General features: G+C 40.3%; 1 protein-coding gene across 3 annotated transcripts in view; it reads left to right on the forward strand.

Moving 5' to 3' along the window:
* The window catches only part of syt7a (synaptotagmin VIIa), a 130393-nt gene that overhangs the window by 45944 nt on the left and 63609 nt on the right, over positions 1-20840 (forward strand). For all 3 annotated transcript variants that reach the window (XM_046858769.1, XM_046858770.1, XM_046858771.1), the window contains exon 2: positions 13070-13173. In XM_046858769.1, coding sequence (XP_046714725.1) covers positions 13070-13173 — 104 coding nt within the window. The remainder of the gene's footprint in view (positions 1-13069; positions 13174-20840) is intronic.

Raw genomic sequence — 20840 nt, forward strand, 5'->3', positions numbered from 1 at the left:
ATTATTAGTTTCTGAAAATCCTTAAACAGTGCATCTGTTAAAAACTATCATGCCGTGGTTAAATTCACAGAGTTTTTAGGTATCTCCTGTATGATTGGATAACTGGATAAATGTGCAGGTGTACACATGTTTCTTAATAACAGGGACCGTGAGGCTATTATTTACAAATAATCATCAGAGCCAAGACTTGGTCCTTGAACAACCCTGAACTCAATCTGCTTGGATCATACAGTATTTAGTTTTTAAAACAAATTTTCTCCCGGTAGGAGCTGAGAACAGGTGTACATTTGCAGTTGGCAACCGGCGTGCTGTTGGCACGGAACGCGTTTCTTTCTCACAGTCAAATCTGGAGGATGAACATTCATAAATTAGAACTCCATCACAGTCCTATGCACAGTGCAAAACAAATAATACAAATAATGCCATAGTGTTACGTTGTATTAACTGAATATTTAAGACATTTGTACACTATTTCGACATTATGACACCAGGTCACTGTTTTCATTTCAAGCAAATCTATGAGTTATTTCCTTTTGTACAAAAGTTCCGATGTTCCTAGAGTCTTATCTCCTCTAATGAAGCATGTGTTTGCTCCTTACTTTACCAGATTTGGCATGCATCATCAGGTTCTACACAAACTTGCAGAGCTTGTTTCAGCTCGAGCGCACACTGTTGTTAAAAGCTGAAATTCATGTCAGTATTTTCTACTTATTAATCAGTTTGTTGAATTTGGCATATAATTGAGAATGCAGAATAGAAGCAATTTTTTTTAGGTAACAGGAAGAAAGTGGTGGCTCAATGTCTCTTTCCGTCCTTCAGATACCACAGCCTCCGCTCGGATCTCAGCATGCTTGACAGACATATCTTCATGGATGAGTGCAAATCAATTAAAACTCAACCTTAGCAAAACAGAACTGCTGGTCATCCCTGGTTATTCATTTCCAGGTCAAGATCCTTGAATATTCTTCATTACTTCTACTCCCCCCCATCAGCCACTGCTCATAACCTTGGGGGAACTATGTACAATCGACTGTCCTTCTCCTCACATGTTGCTAATGTGGCTCGTTCTTGTCGATTTCTTCTCTACAACATCCAAAGGATTCAACCATTTTTGTCCACACATTCTGCTTCAGTGTTCGTTCAGTCTCTTGTCATTTCGAGACTGGACTACTGCAACTCTCTGCTGGCAGGTCTTCCTCTGAACGCAAATTATTCAAAATGCAGCTGCTTGACTTGTGTTCTTCTGCACCACCCCACTGCTGTGCTCCCTTCACTGGTTTCCAGTAGCTGCACGTATTAAATTCAAAACACTGATGCTTGCCAACAAGGACAAATATGGACCAGCACCATCTTATCTCAGAGACCTCATCACACCTCGCACTGCAACACGCTGTCTGAGATCCTCCAGCACTGCTCGACTGGTACCACCTTCTCTCAGCATGAGAGGTAAGTATACTTCAGGGCTCTTCTCTGTTCTTTCACCGAGGTGGTGGAATGAACTTTCCCTAGATGTCCATACAGCAGAGTCCCTGGCTATCTTTAAGCGAAATCATGAGTTATATAGTCTGATTTATATTAAGTTTGTAATCTAGCGTACCAGTGTAGATTTATTCATTGCTAGAGAGTCAAAGCACTTTTGTATGTCACTCTGGACAAGGGCGTCTGCTAAATGCCACAAATGTAAATGTTAAGATTTTGGACCTCTGATTGAAAGATTGTGAGTTCATATCGTGCTGCCATTGTTCGGCCCTTGAACAAGGCCCCTAACCTTCAACTTCTCAGCTGTATAGAAGAGAAATTGCTCTGGATGAATAAAAGAGTGAGAGTAATAATATAACACGTTACAACAATCTTGGAATGATGTATAAAGACATTAGGATCTTCGGCATTGCTTTAGAGATTCTATAATGTGTACAGTACATCTGGAAAGTATTCACAGCGCTTCACTTTTTTTACATTTTGTAATGTTACAGCATTATTCCAAAATTAGTTAAATTAATTATTTTCATCCTAATAATACAAACAATAGCCCATAATATCAATGTGAAATAAGTTTGTTTGAAACTTGAAAATAAAAAAACAAAAACAAAAAATCACATGTACATAAGCATTCATGGCCTTTGCTCAATACTTTGTTGAAGCACCTTTGGCACTAATTAACGCCTCAATTATTTTTCAAAATTATGCTACAAGCTTGGCACAACTATTTTGGGGCAGTTTTTCTAATTTTTCTTTGCAGAATCGCTCAAAAACTATCTGGTTGGATAGGGAGTGTTGGTGTACACAGCCATTTTCATAGAGGTTCAATTTGGTCTGGGCTCTGGCTGGGCCACTCAGACATTTACAGAGTCATCCCGTAGCCAATCCTTTGTTATCTTGGCTGTGTGCTTATTGTTGTTGTCCAGTTGGAAGGTGAATCGTCGCCTCAGTCTGAGGTTACACAGTTCATTACACAGTTCACCCTAGGTACCTAAACTCATTCACCTTCATCACCTCTTCTCCCTGCAACCGCACCACTCCACTGCCCTACCTCTCATTCACACACATGTACTCTGTATTACTCCTACTGACTTTCTTTCCCCTTCTCTCCAGTGCGTACCTCCACCTCTCCAGGCTCTTCTTAACCTGCTCCCTACTCTCATCACAAATCACAATATCATCTGCAAACAGCATAGTCCACGGATACTCCTGTCTGACCTCGTCTGTCAACCTGTCCATCACTACTGCAAACAGGAAAAGGCTCAGAGCCGATCCTTGATGCAATCCAACCTCCCCTTGAACCGGTCTGTTGTTCCTACTGCACACTTCACTGCTGTCACACTGTCCTCATACATGTCCTGCACAACCCTCACATACTTCTCTGACACACCTGACTTCCTCATACAATACCACAATTCCTCTCTCGGCACCCTGTCATACGCTTTCTCTAAATCCACAAACACACAATGCAACTCCTTCTGATCTTCTCTATACTTCTCCATCAACATTCTCAAAGCAAATAATGCGTCTGTGGTGCTCTTCCTCGGCATGAAACCAAACTGTTGCTCACAGATGTTCACCTCTTTTCTCAGCCTGGCTTCCACTACTCTTCCCCATAACTTTATGGTGTGACTGGTCAACTTTATTCCCCTGTAGTTACTGCGGTTCTGCACATCTCCCTTGTTCTTAAAGATCAGTACTAGCACACCTCTTTTCCATTCCTCAGGCATCCTATCACCTCCCAAAATCTTGTTAAACAATCTGGTTAAAAACTTCACTGCCATCTCTCCTTAACATCTCCATGCTTCAACCGGTATGTCATCTGGTCCAACCGACTTTCAACTCTTCCTCCTGCTCGCTGCTCTCACTTCCTCATTACTAATCCTATCCACTTCCTGCTTCATCATTTCCACATCATCCAACCTTCTCTCTCTCATTTTCCTCATTCATCAGCTGGTCAAAATACTCCCCCTATATTCTCAACACACTCTCCAGACTAGTCAACACACTTCCATCTGCATCTTTTACAGCACATCTTTCCCAGCTCGGTCCCTCTGCCTGGCCAATCGGTATAAATCCTTTTCTCCTTCCTTCCTTCTATCACCATGTCTCTTTGTCCTCCTCTCTCTTTCCAGATGTCACACCAAGTACATTTCTAGCTGTCTCCCTCATCACTTCTGCAGTAGTTGCCCAATCATCCAGCACCTCTTCACCACCACCACCAAGCCCCTGTCTAACTTTTTCCCTGAATCTCACACTACAGTCTTCCTCCTTCAGTCTCCACCATCTTATTCTTCTTTCAGTCCTCACTCTCCTCCTCTTTTTCTTCACCTCCACTACCATCCTACAGACCACCATTCGATGCTGTCTAGCTACACTGTCCCCTGCCAACACCTTACAGTCTCGAATCTACTTTAGGTTGCATCTTCTACATAGAACAAAGTCCACCTGTGTGCACCTTCCTCCACTCTCATACGTCACTCTATGATCCTCCTTCCTCTTAAATTTTAAGAAAAAATTATGAATTTAAACCATTTTGTAACAAGGCTGTAACATAAAATGTGGAAAAAGTGAAGCACTGTGAATATATGCCTGATGCCGTATGTATTATGCATGACTTTCCAGGAACATGATAGGCACACATTATTAAAAAAAAAAACTACAATGTCACCTCAGTGGCTCAGTCCAAACCTAAACTGTCACATCATTGCAGGGTATTGATTTGTTCATCTTATGATGCACTGCACGTTTTCAGATTACAGCAAGCACTTGTAGGTCGTAGGTTTGAAGTCACACGTACCACCAGAAGGTCATCATCTATAGAGAATGTGTTAGTGTGGCAAGCAGGGTTTAAACACTGTGTGTAGATTTCATTAGTGACAGGTTTTAGGGCAGTGTCAGCATCCCTTTAGCATCTGTATGAAGATGTAACAAAGGCTTTTCAAATACACTTCCACTCAGACTTGCACACGGACACGTCTTGCATCTGAAGTGCTGCCCTCAGCATGTCAAGTGCATCCCTGCGAGGACGTCTGCCATGGCAGCTCTGCTCACTAAACTGCTCACACTGCTGCTAATAAAGCCAGACTAATTAGCTACACACGGTCATGATCACGCACAGGCAGGAAAGCAGGTGATCTTTCCTAGCTTGGTTTCCAGGCCCTCAGGGCTTTGAGCAGATAAAGTACACTGGCAATCAAATCTCAGCAGAGTCATAAATGTGAATAAAGGCTAACTCTTTTTTTCAGGAATTGTGTAATCTATTTATTTAATACATACTAGATTCAAGTGTTAACTGGCAACTTGCTTCTTGGTATCTCTTGAGCATGTATAGAATAGTGTTATTAGTGGAGACGAGAAAGAGTGGTAGCCCAGTATAACCCAGTGTAGCCTATAGCACAGGATATAACACAGTATGCAGTTTATTTCTATAAATGTATTTCAAATAAACTTGTATTATTTGCAACAGACAGAAAGACAGACAGACAGATAGATAGATATAGATATATGCATACATACTGTAGATATATATATATATATATATATATATATATATATATATATATATATATATATATACACACATAAGATGGAAAAAATTTTTGCAAAAATGCGTGCGATTGGTTTGAGGAATGATTCTATGAAATTGTTGGTATTTTGCAATTCATCACACTAGCTGGAGCTTTGGCTCGATGTCAAGCTATGCTAACACTGACAAAGCGACCAGAGGCTATTTGTTTTTTAACGAGAGCTGGCAACCTGAACAACAGCGATGTGGGCATGTCCAGCGACAATACGAAGTTGATAGATGCAAAGGTGATTTTGATGCCAAGACCACCAATGGTAGTGGGAAAGACAGTCGAGCGGCCGAGATCTCTCTCCTTATTTGTTGTAAAAAGTGATATGCTCATTTCCACGAATAGAAATTACTGCGGCAACCAGTTTTTTCAAAATCACTGTATGCGTGAGCATAGAATTATACACATACATAATGTGAACGCAGGGTGATGGTGCTTTTATATAAAAATCTAATTATACTTTGGTACATTTATAATTTTTGCATCTTTCTCTAGAAGACTTGAAAATAAAACTTAGCACATGTTCGATCTGTGAGCTTTATCTGTGGGTATTGATACAATAAACTCCTCAAGAGTCAAAAAACACGGTTTCAGTGTTTCTCGTCTCTTATTGGCAGAAGCATAATTTACTGTGAGAAGTCGTCAGTGACACAGAGAGCTACGGACCTGAACCGAGCGTGATTGTAGTTGTTAGACGACTTCTGGCTTTCTGTAATTACGCTTCTGAAGTTGGCCTGTGCCCAGAGCAAGCACTCTGAACTAGATGCAGGCCCTAAGAACTTATTTTAAATGAAAGGACCATTTCAGTTATAACATTATAGCCTTTTTGTGATTGGAATAGCTTTATGATATCTCGCAGAGCATGAGAGAGAGAGAGAGAGAGAGAGAGAGAGAGAGACCTCATGTACTGTACTTCGAAATCACTTTGGTGTATTAAAGAGCGCTTCATTTGTGAAAACTGTTTGTACAGTTTCAGAGCTGGGAAGTAACTAAGTATTTGCACAGATTTTTCTGGTATCAGTACTTTCACTATTTATTTTTCGGACTTGTATGAACTTTTTACTTTTACTCATTACATTTTTACATAAATATCTGTACTTTCTACTTACATTTTTAAACCAGGCTTGTTACTTTAGTTAGTAAATCAATTTATTAAAACGTCAATATTTTTCTTCTCATTGCGCGACATTTTCAGCCCATCAACCTGTTTCCTGTAATTGCACAGCTTTCTCAATCTACCACTGGTGTATAATATCCTGGCTCTCACACACCACAGATGTAGGCATTCCTGATCACCTGATCATCATCTTTTGTCTGATTGTGTTCTCCAGTATATGGTGTATGTTTAGTCTGGATACATTCATCAGGTGACACAATTTGAAATAAGTTTTGTATTAATATATCAATTAGAGCTGTCAAAATTAACTCGTTAATCACGTGTCATTGCAGATTCATTTTAACGGAACCAATTTTATTATCGCGTGATAACACAGACATAATAAATATCTAAATAGAAAGCTAAACATTTTCACTTTTATGTAATCTGTATGAACGTTAGATGAGGTACAGTTTCTCATTTTATTAACCGTTCGTGTGGAAACATGGCAAAGGTTCCCTTCTGCGTCCTAATGATTTACGTCATTTAAAACAACATAATTATTTTAAAACGTTTACAATATTTTTCCTTCATGCTCTATGCTAAGTTTGGTTTCACTAATTATAAACATACATTTGCATAACACATCAATATTTTTCTATGCTATTGTTAATAAGAGTGTTAAAAACTTAATAAATTATAAATTTAAGGTACATTCAGAAAAAATAAAAATGTGCAATATAGTTGTGATTAAAATAAAATAATACTTTATTGCTGTTGTAGAACAAACTTGACAAATAAGAGTTCTGAATAGGTTTATGAAAGTGAGAGTGAGAGAGAGAGTGTGTGTGTGTGTGTGTGTGTGTGTGTGTGTGTGTGTGTGTGTGTGTGTGTGTGTGTCACCACCAGGGACAGTTTGCCTCATTTAGATCTCATTGTGATGTTTCCATCTGCGTGTCTCTTGGGCACAAAAGCAGATTTTCCTCTGTCATTTACCTTTACTCTCTCCTCTTTGTGGGGTCAAGACCCATTATACTGACACTTTATTTCATGCACCACCTTCGAGAAAAGATTGAGACATGTGGTGTGTGTGAGTGTGTGTGTGTGTGTGTGTGGAGGGGTGAAAAGATCATAGCCACTGTGGTGCAGCATGGCTTAGATGAAACCGACTGTGTTGATTGATTGGTGCTTGATGCCCTGTGGTCTTGTTTAGGTAAAACACAGAATCTATCTGTCTCTCTGTTTTAAACAACACACACACACACACACACACACACACACACACACACACACACACACACACAAAAGCATGATAACAGCACTCAGCTGGCTTCTTGTCTTTAGAGCTTTCTCACTAAGTCCCAGGGAGTCTCTTGTCAGCAGTGTTTGTGTATTTCATGTGTACATCATGTACAGGTGAGTGAGTGGGATGAGTCCAACAACAGTTATTAGCCAACCAGTTTATCCTCCTGGCTGTCTGTAATACATTTTAGTTTTAAGTTTACTGTGGAAAATATTATAATGATGCAAAAAAAAAAAAAGAAAATAGGAAGTAACATATTGTCTCTTCTGTCAATCACAATGCCACTAAACAATTCTATAGTTTATGTACAATATATGGATAAATTGTGAACACTTGAGCACATACAATATTTGTTTGTACTTTTTAAACATCCCATTCCACCTAACTCTTTACTTTTCTGGGGAGATGTTCAATCAGATTTTGGAGTGTGCTTGTGGACAGGGGTCTTAAAAAAAAAAATTTGTATTCAAAAATCAAAATTTCTGCATATACTGTAGTGTATGTGGTAGAGGGCAGATAGCGATTTCACAAGGTTTTATTATGCTGCCTTGTTACTCAGCATTAGCAGCAGTTGAAAAAATACATGTAGTGTCGCTGGAAGCCCTGACCTTCACCGATTGTTTGCTGACAGGAGACAGCAGTCTGTCTGCCTTACAGTCTTTGTTCTAGTAAAAAAATAAAAAATAAATAGTGTAGATGAGTTTGCTCATGAGAAACAGCTAATTATGTGTGAAATATGGCCTGAAGAGAACACCAGTTTTTCTATCTTTCTGCGCTTCTGGCATTCTGGCTTTAGAGTTCAGTGTTAGAAAGCGGAGTAAAACATAACCTCCAGTTGCATCCTGGGTGGAGATGATGTGCAATGTTTTCTGGTGCGAGCAGCCGTGTTGGATCTTTTCCCAGACTCGTATATATGACAACAATCTGCTGAACATTTGAAAGCCTGTTGTTTTACCACAGCTGATAGACCTTGATAGGCCAAGTTGTTAAGTTAGTGTATATTTAAAAAACACACACATACACACTATAAAGGTCTGGCAGTGTTGTGTTGCAGAAACCAGTGTGTGAGTTAAATGCAGGTGTGCATTTTGGGGGAAATATATTTATTCTCCTGTTGGTAGATATGAGATATGAAGCTTGCGGGAAAGGTAATAGAGATAAAATGTGCTTGAAAAAAAAAGCCTTCTTGAAGTGCAATGGCATTAAATGTCTAAAACCTTAATGGACACAGATTAAGGAGCTCAAGTTTGGAGAAACCGATTGTACAAGCCCTAACCCTGGATAAAATGTTGGGAGATAATGGAGCCCTTTCTCTCTCACACTGTTTTTCAATCTATTTGTCTCTGTCTTACTTTACCTTATAAACCTAAAATCCAGCTCTTTCAAGGCTTAGCTAAAGCAGCATATGAGTAATAATTTTCTGTATGGACATTTGTCTACTTGTACAAGTCCAGTGGCATTAAATGTTTTAAACTGCTCAAGACACAAACCGTGTAGCTCGTTTTAAAGCTAGTTTTACAGGTTTTTGTTTCTTTGGATGAATTTCTTTATATTGTTCACAATATTGTCCTTTGTCCAGACAGACAAAATCCTTTCTCGCTCTCTCGCTTGCTCATAAACCTAAAATGGAGCTCTGTCAAGGCTTAACTAAAGCAGCAAAGGAGTAATAATGTTCTGTACTATCACACACACACACACACACACACACACACACACACACACACACACACTTTGCTTGTACAGTTCAGTGGCATTTAATATCTTAAACTGCAAGAGACAAATTGGGTAGCTCAGGTTTGTAGAAGCCAATTTTACACCTTTTTTTTTTTTTTACACCTTTTTGTCTCTCTGGACACCTTTTTGTCTCTCTCTTTCTCTCTCTCTCACACACACACACACACACACACACACACACCCGCCCCTTAGGCTCTTCTTCATAAATCTACAGTCCAGCTCTTTTATCGTATAGATAAGACAGCAAAGGAGTACTAATGCTCTGTATGGACACAGACACGCACACACGTTTGCACAAGTTCAGTAGATCATTATAGTCATTATAGGTTCCTTCCAGGCTTACTATAGAAATAAATCTCGCACCTTTATCAGCCTGTCATCTCATCCCTGACTCTCTGTGCAGCTCCTACCTTCAGCCTGCACATGTATTCATTAATCAGAATTTGTCAGGCCCTGTCTCTCTCACTGTCACTGTTTCTTTCGAGTTTTTTTTCCAGTCTCACCCACTCTTTCTCTTTCTTTATACAGTGTGTTTATATATATATATAATGTGTGTGCACACACTCACACTATTGGGAGAACAGCAAGATAGAACACACTCATTATTTGAGCTGATCCCAACAGCCTGCGCTCTCCAAACCGGCCTGCCTGCCATCTGACACGATCACAGCCAGCTTTAGCCTCCGCTTACAAGACCTGTGTTTGAGAGAGAGAGAGAGATTGTGTGTGTGTGTGTGTGTGTGTGTGTGTGTGTGTGTGTGTGTGTGTGAGTGCAACGAGAGTGACTGTCCATATTTGCCATAAAAACAGTCAAATAATAGTGTATTATAATCATAATAATAATAATAATGATAATAATAATAATAATAATAATAATGTGTGCATCAAGCTAAAGATAACAGACATTTGCACTCTGCAATTGGAGTGGATCTGTTGACATTCTCAACAGATCTTATTGTTTGAGTGTCAATTTCCACTCAGTTCACTCATTTTTCCTGCTCTTTGTGTATTTTCTTTCTCTCCTTTATGTCCCCGACGTAAGTCCATTTTGTTAGTAAGTCCAAAAAAGTGAGATTTATACACTTTTGAAACAAATCAAAATCAGAATACTTTATTGATCCTTTATAGAAATTGTTGGGGTGCAGTTGCTCACAGTAAAATAAAAATATAAAAAAGAACATTTAAATAAATATCCTTATTGATAACATTGAGTTATATAAGTACAAAGAAATGTGTAGCAGCATGAAATGGAAATATGTAGCAGCAGTGAAACAGATGGCAGAAAAGTCAGACTACAATGATAGTTATTGTAAAGTTATTGCACAATAATTATTATTGCACTAAAATTATTGCACATATTTGCCAAAGATATTAACATTATACACCAATCAGGAATAACTTTATGGCCAACTATTAGGCATAACATTATGACAACCTGCCTAATATTGTGTTGGTCCCACTTTTGCTGTCAAAACAGTCCTAAACCTTAGAGAATTAACAGCATTGTTTTCTTTAGCAGTTTTATCTACAGAAGCACGTCTGTTGGATCCGACCACACAGGCCAGCCTTGATGCTTGCATCATTGTGCCTTAGTCGTCCCTTGACCCTGTCACCGTTTTACCACTGTTCTGTGCTTAGACCACTGCAGACCGGGAAACCCCACAAGAGCTGCAGTTTTGGAGATGCTCTGACCCAGTCATCTAGACATCACAATTTAGCCCTTGTCAAACTCATTTCACACATAATCAAAGCTTACACTTGCCTATTGTTCCTGCTTCTAACACATCAACATTGAGCACAAAATGTTAACTTGATGCCTAATATACCCCCCAACTAACAGGAGTCATGATGAAGAGAGAATCATTTTTATTTACTTCACCTGTAATTAGTCATAAAGTTATGCCTGCTTATAAGTTATGTATAAGTGTGTTAGGAAAATCTATAACTTTTGTAAATCGTCTTTATATATATCGTGGACCGGCTGTTTAACACTTAAAGGGAGGAGTTATATAGTTTGATGGCCACAGGCAGAAATGATCTTCTGTGGCATTCTGTGGTGCATCGTGGTTGTATGAGGCTATAAAATATACAAGGTAATGCAACAAAACAAACACAAAAATACTGTAAATAACATATTTTTACTCTGATGTTATCGATGACTCAATATTATTGTTCACCTCATTGGCACAGTAGACTTAACATGTTTCATGATATCATAAATGTTCGTTAGAATTGTGCCAATGGTTGAACGATTCAAATTAAAAGAACAAGCGATGTTTACCTACTTTTACGCCTCAGTCCAATCTCTTAATTATATTTATTTTGTTTCTGTGGTAATTGCTTTGCACTTCTTAACAGTCCCCTCCACATCACCGCTGCGTTTATGCTTGCTTCCGGATGTCCTGGGCTTTAATTGCATACTGTACTACTCTGCTTGCAGCAAAGAGTTCACGCATGTGACAGTGTGAGGCAGACACGTGAGTTTGCAATGTGAAGGTTTGTTCACATTAGTGAAAGTTCGCAACTCACACAAAACGTGAAACCCGTGTGTTGAGCTTGCGTTTTCCGTCTCCAGCATTCGCATGTGTGTGAATGGAAGTCAATGGAATAAAAAAGGTATAGTAAGAAAATTGAGAAACAGCACTTGGAACTGAGAAATAAAAACGTATTATACTGTACATATAAGGGCAAATAGGTTTGTTTTATTTTATTATTGTTCATTGTAATGTACAACTCCAGTCCAAAATGTGTAAAATGTGTGTAAAATGTACAGTAAGTAAAACGCAATGCAATGATTTGCAAATCATAGAAACCCTTATTTTATTTACAATAGAAAATTATAACAATTATAACATTTTTACCTGAGAATATTTCATAGGATTTGAAAACAAAAGACTAGAGAAGTATGTAATACTTAAAATAAACAGCTAGAGAAAGATTTTGCATCTAATTTGGTTATTAGCAACAGGTCAGTAACATGATTGAGTATAAATATTGTATCTAGAGGCAGAGTCTCTCAGAAGTAAACATAAATAAGTAAAAATTTGTTTACCAATCTGCAATAAACTGCAACTGCATAGGTTCATTGAAACAACCAGATATCTTTGTCTGTGAACACAGTTTGTCATGTCATTCACAAATGCATGTTAAAGCTCTAACATGCAAGGAAGAGGCCATATGTGAAAATGATCCAGAAACGCTGGCATCTTCAATCGACTAGAGCTCAGTTAAAATGTACTCATGCAAAGTGGTAAACTGTTCTGTGGTCGCATGAATCGAAATTTGAAATTCTTTATGGAAACCATGGATGTCATGTACTAGACTAAAGAGGAGAGGGAGCTTATTATCAGCAAAGACCTGCATCTCTGATGACTTGCGTTACATTAGTGACAATGGAATGGGCAGCTTGCACATCTGGAAAGGTTCAAGCCAATGATGAAATGTATATACCGATTTTAGAGCAAATAATGCTTCTATTCAGACGAAAGATCTTACATTTCCAACAATGCTAAACCGTTTACTGCATCTATTACAACATGGCTTTGTAGTAGAAGAGTCCAGGTGCTAAACTGGCCTGCCTGCAGTCCAGAGGTGTGACACCAGTTGGAAACATTTGCTGCAACATGAAATAAAATATGACAAAAGGACTGTTGAGCCACCAGAATCAGGCATAAATGGGACAAAAATCCTCTCTGCAACTGGTTACCTCAGTTTTCCCAACTTTTTTGGAATTAGGGTTGGACTTTTAATTAACATTATCCTGGTCACTTTTAGCATATTAGAAGTAGAAACTTTCTAAGACTGTTTTTTTTTTCTCCTTCTGCCAACTATTTACGATCTGTGTGTGTGTGTGTGTGTGTGTGTGTGCGCGATTCACAGGCCCAGTGGCACTGAGTGTGTTCCTGGTGTCATTGGCAGTAACAGTGTGTGCTGTTTGGCTGGTGGCTCTGTGTGGCGTCTGTGGTTGGTGTCAACGCAAGCTGGTGAGTTTTACACGCACACACACACACAATCACGCAGTGACCACACCAGAAATCTACACCCAGGTTTTAATGATCAAATTAGCTTCCAATTACATTTTTGCACCCATTAGATAAACTCACTGACACTGCTGCTCTCCAGCTCTTCTACCTCTCTTAGCTCGTTTTTCTTTCTAGCTCTCTTTCTTTCATCTCATTATCAATAATAGGTCTAATATTAGATATTAGTACTAATAATACTGAACTATCTGAATGGATTAGAATGCAGAAAGTATTCACAATTGAAATGTAAAGGTAGTTTTTTATTTTTGGTGCCCCATTTTAGCGGCAATGTATTATGTGTTATCAGCCGGAGCAGCCCTTTTAAGAGGGTAGCGGATGGAGGTAAGACATGTGACCGAGGCAAGCATCTTGACATGCATCAAGAGTGAGTCATAGACAGATGTGGCGGAGAGAATCTGGTAATTTTCCTAAATAAAACATTAATCAGATAATTAATAAAACGGAAATAAGGTAAGTTATGTATTCTTTCTGTGTGGCCCGGTACCAATTGACCTACGGCCCAGAGGTTTGGGACCACTACACTAGTGGACTGTTATCTTACATCCACACCAAGAAAAAAGGTGTGGTGATCGTGGTCTTAAACATGTCATTGCTAGAGTTTTTTTAAACATATGTTATTTGTCACTACATATAAAGTTTCTTCCTTTCTTACAAACCACAAGAATCGCAAATACCCACACAAACTTACACACACACACAAACACACACTGAGGCTCTTGCCTTCACAGGCGAGCACTGTCACTATAGATTACATTGAAAAGCTTGGAGTTGTAATGCAGTCCATGGCTTATATAACAAAATTTGGCTCATCACATGTATAATGGTGCAGCTGCACTTGAGTAAAAGCCCAGACTCTTATAGAAAGTACACACACACACACACACACACACACACACACACACACACGTACACACACACACACCATATCATCCGTCTCCATACCCCCCTCTGTTCTCTAAATCTGCCTCTTTCAAACCAACTACCTGCATGTCTTTCTTCACCACATCCATAAACCTTCTCCTTGGCCTTCCTCTTTTCCTCCTTCCTGTCGGCTCCATCCTCAGTATTCTCCTACCGATTTACCATATGTTTCTCCTCTGCACATGTCCAAACCATCTCAATCGCCCTCACCTTGTCTCCAAAACGTCCTACATGTGCGGCCTCTCTAATAAACTTGTTTCTAATCCTGTCCATCCTCATCACTCCCAATGAAAATCCAGCTGGACCTCCTGTCTTTTAATCAATCCCACTGTCTCTAATCCATACAACATCGCAGGTCTCACCCCTGTCCTATAAACTTTCCCTTTCACTCATTCAGATACCCTTCTATCACAAATCCTCCTGCCACTCTTCTCCACCCACTCCACCCTGCCTGCACTCTTTTCTTCCCTTCTCTAACACACTCTCCATTATTTTGCACTGTTGACCCCATGTACCTGAACTCCTCCACCTTCTCCACCTCTTCTCCCTGCAACCGCACCACTCCACTGCCCCCTCTCATTCACACACATGTACTCTGTCTTACTCCTACTAACTTTTATTGACCTTCTCTTCAGCACATACCTCCACCTCTCCAGGCTCTTCTGAACCTGCTCCCTACTCTCACCACAAATCACAATATCATCCGCAAAAATCATAGTCCATGGAGACTCCTGTCTGACCTCGTCCATCAACCTGTCCATCACCACTGCAAACAGGAAAGGGCTCAGAGCCGATCCTTGATGCAATCCAACCTTCACCTTGAACCAGTCTGTCGTTTCTACTGCACACTTCACTGCTGTCACACTGTCCTCAAACATGTCCTGCACCACCCTCGCATCCTTGTCTACCACACCAGACATCCTGATTCAATACCACAACTCCTCTTTTAGCCTCTACTCTAACATCATTTTACAAAGAAGCATGAAAATTTCTTGACAAACCTTCCATCAATTGGCCTATTTGATCTGTTTCTTCATTATTACACTGACTCAGTTGATTAAGTAATTGATGTTTGCTAGCAACAGCTTTTCTCTGGCCAATTCATGCAATAAATCTGACATATGCAACCAGTTAAAATATTCACATACATATCACTGTGATCTCCCAGATGAAGGTGAGTTTTAAAGTAACCAACAGTTTGATGTTTAACAGTTTGTGAATGACTCATAATTGTATCCTAATTTAGTTACTTGGTGTTTGGTAAACTGAGCCTACTTTGCCTCAGCAACAATGACTCAATGACAAACAAGTCATTTGTAAAAAGACAACTGATGGCACCTGTATTTAAAGAAACTAATTTCTAACTTGACCACCTTTTTCCATATGGATCAATTTATATGTTCTAATCTTAACAATTCTGGGCAAACTACTGAGTAGGCACCAAACAGAGGCTGCATTTTTATGATGTCATCATGCAGACATTTTACCTGCAGTAACTACAGGGGAATTAAGTTGATCAGTCACACCATGAAGTTATGGGAAAGAGTAGTGGAAGCCAGGCTGAGAGAAGAGGTGACCATCTGTGAGCAACAGTATGGTTTCATGCCGAGGAAGAGCACCACAGATGCCTTATTTGCTTTGAGGATGTTGATGGAGAAGTATAGAGAAGGACAGAAGGAATTGCATTGTGTATTTGTGGATTTAGCGAAAGCGTACGACAGAGTGCCAAGAGAGGAGTTGTGGTATTATATGAGGAAGTCAGGTGTGTCAGAGAAGTATGTAAGGGTGGTGCAGGACATGTATGAGGACAGTGTGAGGTGTGCAGTAGGTACGACAGACTGGTTCAGAGTGAAGGTTGGACTGCATCAAGGATCGGCCCTGAGCCCTTTCCTGTTTGCAGTGGTGATGGACAGGTTGACGGACAAGGTCAGACAGGAGTCTCCCTGGACTATGATGTTTGCAGATGATATTGTGATTTGTGGTGAGAGTAGAGAGCAGGTTGAGAAGAGCCTGGAGAGGTGAAGATATGCGCTGGAGAGAAGGGAAATGTCAGTGAATGAAAGTCAGTAGGAGTAAGACAGAGTACATGTGTGTGAATGAGAGGGAGGGCAGTGAAGTGATGCGGTTGCAGGGTATCTGCAAGAATGAAAGGGAAAGTTTATAGGACTGTGGTGAGACCTGCGATGTTGTATGGATTAGAGACAGTGGCATTGAGTAAAAGGCAGGAGGCAGAGCTGGAGGTAGCAGAGCTAAAGATGTTAAGGTTTTCGTTGGGAGTGACGAGGATGGACAAGATTAGAAATGAGTTTATTAGAGGGACAGCACATGTAGAATGTTTTGGTGACAAGGTGAGGGAGGCAAGATTGAGATGGTTTGGACATGTGCAGAGAAGGGACATGAATTATATTGGTAGAAGAATGCTGAAGATGGAGCCACCAGGTAGGAGGAAAAGAGGAAGGCCAAGGAGGAGGTTTATGGATGTGGTGAGGGAAGACATGCAGGTAGTTGGTGTGAAAGAGGCAGATGTAGAGGACAGGGTGGTATGGAGACGGATGATCTGCTGTGGCGACCCCTATTGGGAACAGTCGAAAGAAGAAGAAGAAGAAGATGCAGACATTTTACAAACTCATATTTTATATTTAAAATACATGTATCAGAAATACTGCCCATCCCTGCATACACACACACACACACACACACACACACACACACACACACACTCACACAGTTGCAGTCGACAAGATCTTGGTATGTGCCGTTGTGCCCATGCGTGCATGTGTGTGTTACTTTGCACATGTGTGTGTGTGGGTAGTGTTTGCTCACTCTCTGTTCAGCCTCCATCACTGTTAATTAGGTGGTATGAAATGTGATTGATTAAAATAAGGCGGCTGCTTGTTAGGCAGATCAAATGGAACATGCAAGCTAGAGCTTTTTTTCTTCACATAAGTGGGTTGGCTTGCACCGTTCCTCAATTTATTCACAAACCATGTCCCGTTCTACACAAGCACAAAACATGATTACCATCACTCAGACACATCAGGACATGATTTAAATAAGTGATAATCTCTTGATTATCACATGCATGACGTGATACCGGATACACGTGTGCGTTCATGTATTTCCTGAGCAAAATATTACATGTAGCTGCCTGGAAGCTATATTTGTTTTGATTCATGGCTGGGTGTCTGATGCAAGCTAACCACATGAAGGGAGCATAAAAAAATGTTCTTGCGTGACATCAGGCTGTGTTTAAAGTTTATTACTGAGCTTCATGGGGCTTTTCTGCAAGAGCAGTCCTGAGCCAGAGTGGATCAAAATCTAAAGTCGGAGAGATCTAAGAAAAGCTGATATTTTACATTTATTATACTTGGCTGAGGGAATTTTTACAGAGAAGCTGGGAAAAAAATATTTAAATTGTAAATAGTTATTAAACTAAAGCATGGAGTTGGGTTTTGCAGTAACACTTGTGTGCAAGATTATAGGTCATTATCTTTTTGGATTTAAACAATATTGAAAATTAGACATTTTGCTGAGGGTGTTATTATGCTGACACTTTAAGGCCTACGGTGGGCTGCTGAAACCTAAATGTTTTGATATTCTTCATATTCTCTGTGGTGGTAACAGGGATCTTGTTTAAAAAGTTTCAATTGCATTTTAACTTTTATGGACATTTTTTTTTTTCTTTATAAAGCCATTTTTTCTAAAATACTACATCATTCGAGTCAAATTTTCACATTTGATCAGTCGATTAGAATAATACAAAATTTTGGCTAGTTAAAATCAGTATTTTATTGAATTGTGATGAACTGGATCACAAAATCAGAAAGAAATTTTCTAATAGTGAAGAACATGTTTGGTGAGTTTTGCAAGAGGCATAACAAAGTATTTCAGCAGAACGTTTGGAGAAACTAACTGTCCGGATGCCAAGAGTGTGAATAAGATAATTCAAGCAGGAGCAGGAACATAAATGTGGAAAGATGAACATGCAACAAAGACTGTTGTGAAATGTGAGACTGATACACATGACGAGGTGACGAGGTATAGGTGTGAATGTGACATGCAGGGAATGATAAGTAATGTAGTCCTGTGGCTCCAGACTTGACGGCAAGCCTTTTTTCAGCTGTATGCAGTATTTGCCATTTGAGCATTGAATTAGATCCAAATACCAGACATTATTGTGTAGTATCCAGAAAAGCTTTTGCACCATAAGTGCATTGGATTTATTAACTTAAAATTGGTAAAATTTTTCGATCTGTTCTCAGAAAGGATTAATAAGATGCCTGAAGTGCTAAATATCTTCCAGGTCTCCAGGTGGAAACTACTTCTTCACACTCTCTCTTTCTATCTCTCTCTGTCACATACTTTATCCATCTGACTCATTTGGACTTTGCATGCGCCATTGCTGAGAGTCAGGGTGTAGTATTAAATCCTTAATGAAGTCTGGTGAGACAAACTTATCATGCATGCCTCTCTCTCTCTCTCTCTCTCTCTCTCTCTGAATGTGTAAGAGAGAGAGAGAGAGAGAGCATGAGAGAGTGGTGATAATTGCATCCTGGTGATTGGAGGGAACCTCCGGTTCTGGGTGCCAGTGTTGGATATGAGAGTCAGTACTACAGGCAGCCTTTAATGAAGCCAGTGGGTGATGAAGAGAATTGCTCCAGAGCCACTTTCTAATAGAGGAGAAATGGTGCGTGGTTACCCAGGAGTCACAAATCATCCCCAGTAGACAAACAAACACACACACACACACACACACACACACACACACACACACACATCTCATCATTAATAAGCAGTGAAGATTTGGGTGATTATTGTACAAAGCTTGGCTTTTCGGTGAATTAGGAGCCAATATATCTGTCAAGAACAATTACACGCCTATAATTTTTTCCCCTCAAATTTTTTACTGACCTTACAATGCACAAACGGTAAAATCTGAGGAGAAACCGGTATAAGAAAAATGAAGGCAGTGAACATTCTGGACAAAAGTGCTTCATTAGCTGTGAAAAGCCAAGTTGGAAAATGTTCTGTTTCTCTGAAAAATTCTGATACCCCTAATTTATAAAAACCTGACATTTTTTGTAAGGCTGCCCTTACAAATGATCACAGTGATCCACACACCCCCCCTCTTCCAAACCCCTACCAAATATCCAACCCATCCTTACACCACCTGCCACACCAACACCACCCACCCCATTCAGACATACCTTCCCAAATGTGCCATTTGCTGCTGCTTATATGTAATTTAAATACATTGGGGACTCCACCATGATGTCTTTTAGTCAGAAAAGACATTTGAATTATAAATAACAGGGTTTAAAATGAACGTTTTTACTCACTAGCCAGTTTAGATCCAAATTTTTATAGTCCTAAATCACGTGTGTAATCCGTCCAATGATGTCACTACCAGGAAGCTATAAAATGCACATAAAGTCGGTGCTAGCTTCTGTTTTTTCAAGGAAGTGCTCTATGTCTGTTTGTCTTTATGGTTTTGCGTAAGTGGTAAATGTCAGAAAAATAAGAGAAATTTAAAGAAAGCAGCAAGAGAAAACACTCTTTCATGCTGTATTGTTTGCTTGGAAGCGTAGCACACTAACTTGGTTCTTGAGGGAGCTGACTGCACAGATTGCGCTCGCATGTCTACGTGAACGCTCCGCTCATTATGTGCACTCTTTGAGGAGTGTGCTCTGCATGGTTCTGGCCCCACTCTCGCTTAGGCGGGGGTCGGCTAGTTCCCGTTGGTCGCAAATGGAGACTGGCTTGTCTGTTTCACCTTCCTCACCTGCCAGGTCCAGCACTCTCTCGCTAGCTTCGGAAGCATGCCTTTCGCCGGTTCCTTCGCCTTGCGGCAAAAGCATTCTGCTCTGCCTCTTTTCCTCCAAGGAAGAAGGGGGCATGTTCTGCGAACCCATCTGTTACAAGGAGCTACTTGAGGTGGTGACTCGTGCTATATCCAAACTAGATATAGACTGGCCGGGCGATCAGCAGAAAGCTTGCCTATCCAGCAAGCTTGACAATTGCTTTCTGCAACTGGTGTCACAACCTACACCATTCTTTCCAAACCTGCCCACTGAGATGTCCAGTGTTTTTCAGCTCACCTTTTTAGTCCCTATCACTATACTCTAACATCGTTGCACTGAAGGAGAGCGGTTACGGGTCGGTGGGGCCGTTCTGCTGGAAACCTCTCAATGTCAGGGCTGAAGTCTAAGATCTAAGAACCGTCATTTACAATAAGAGCCAAGAATCCTGACATAGGATATTCGGAAAATTTTGCCAGGCAGGGGCGCTGTGCACTTCATTATACGGTGCCCACCCCACCCTAGCACACTCAGTGAGTGCCCTCCTCAGTTTCCGCCTGGTGCTGTATCAGACCTGGAGGACTCACCGCCTCTCAGAAGGCCCATAGAGCTGCACCAGGGCGTAGCTCCGGCTCTAGGCTCACTAGAGCCCTGCCAGACGTGTCTCAATGGGTTCATACTGTAGACCGAGGATATATGCTTCAGTTCGAGCCTTGTCTGCCCCGGTTCAACAGGGTGTGTCCCTCCCTGGTGGGACTTAGCAGTCTCTGGTCATGGAACAGAAGTATACAATTTCCTGAGGAAGGAGGCCATCAAGTTGGTCCCTCCATCAGCCAGGGAGTCTGGGTTCTTCAGCCAGTACTTCATAGTTCCCAAAAAGGGGGTTGC

The sequence above is a fragment of the Silurus meridionalis genome, chromosome 10 (genome assembly GCF_014805685.1).
Source record: "Silurus meridionalis isolate SWU-2019-XX chromosome 10, ASM1480568v1, whole genome shotgun sequence".
Classification (NCBI taxonomy): Eukaryota; Metazoa; Chordata; class Actinopteri; order Siluriformes; family Siluridae; genus Silurus; species Silurus meridionalis.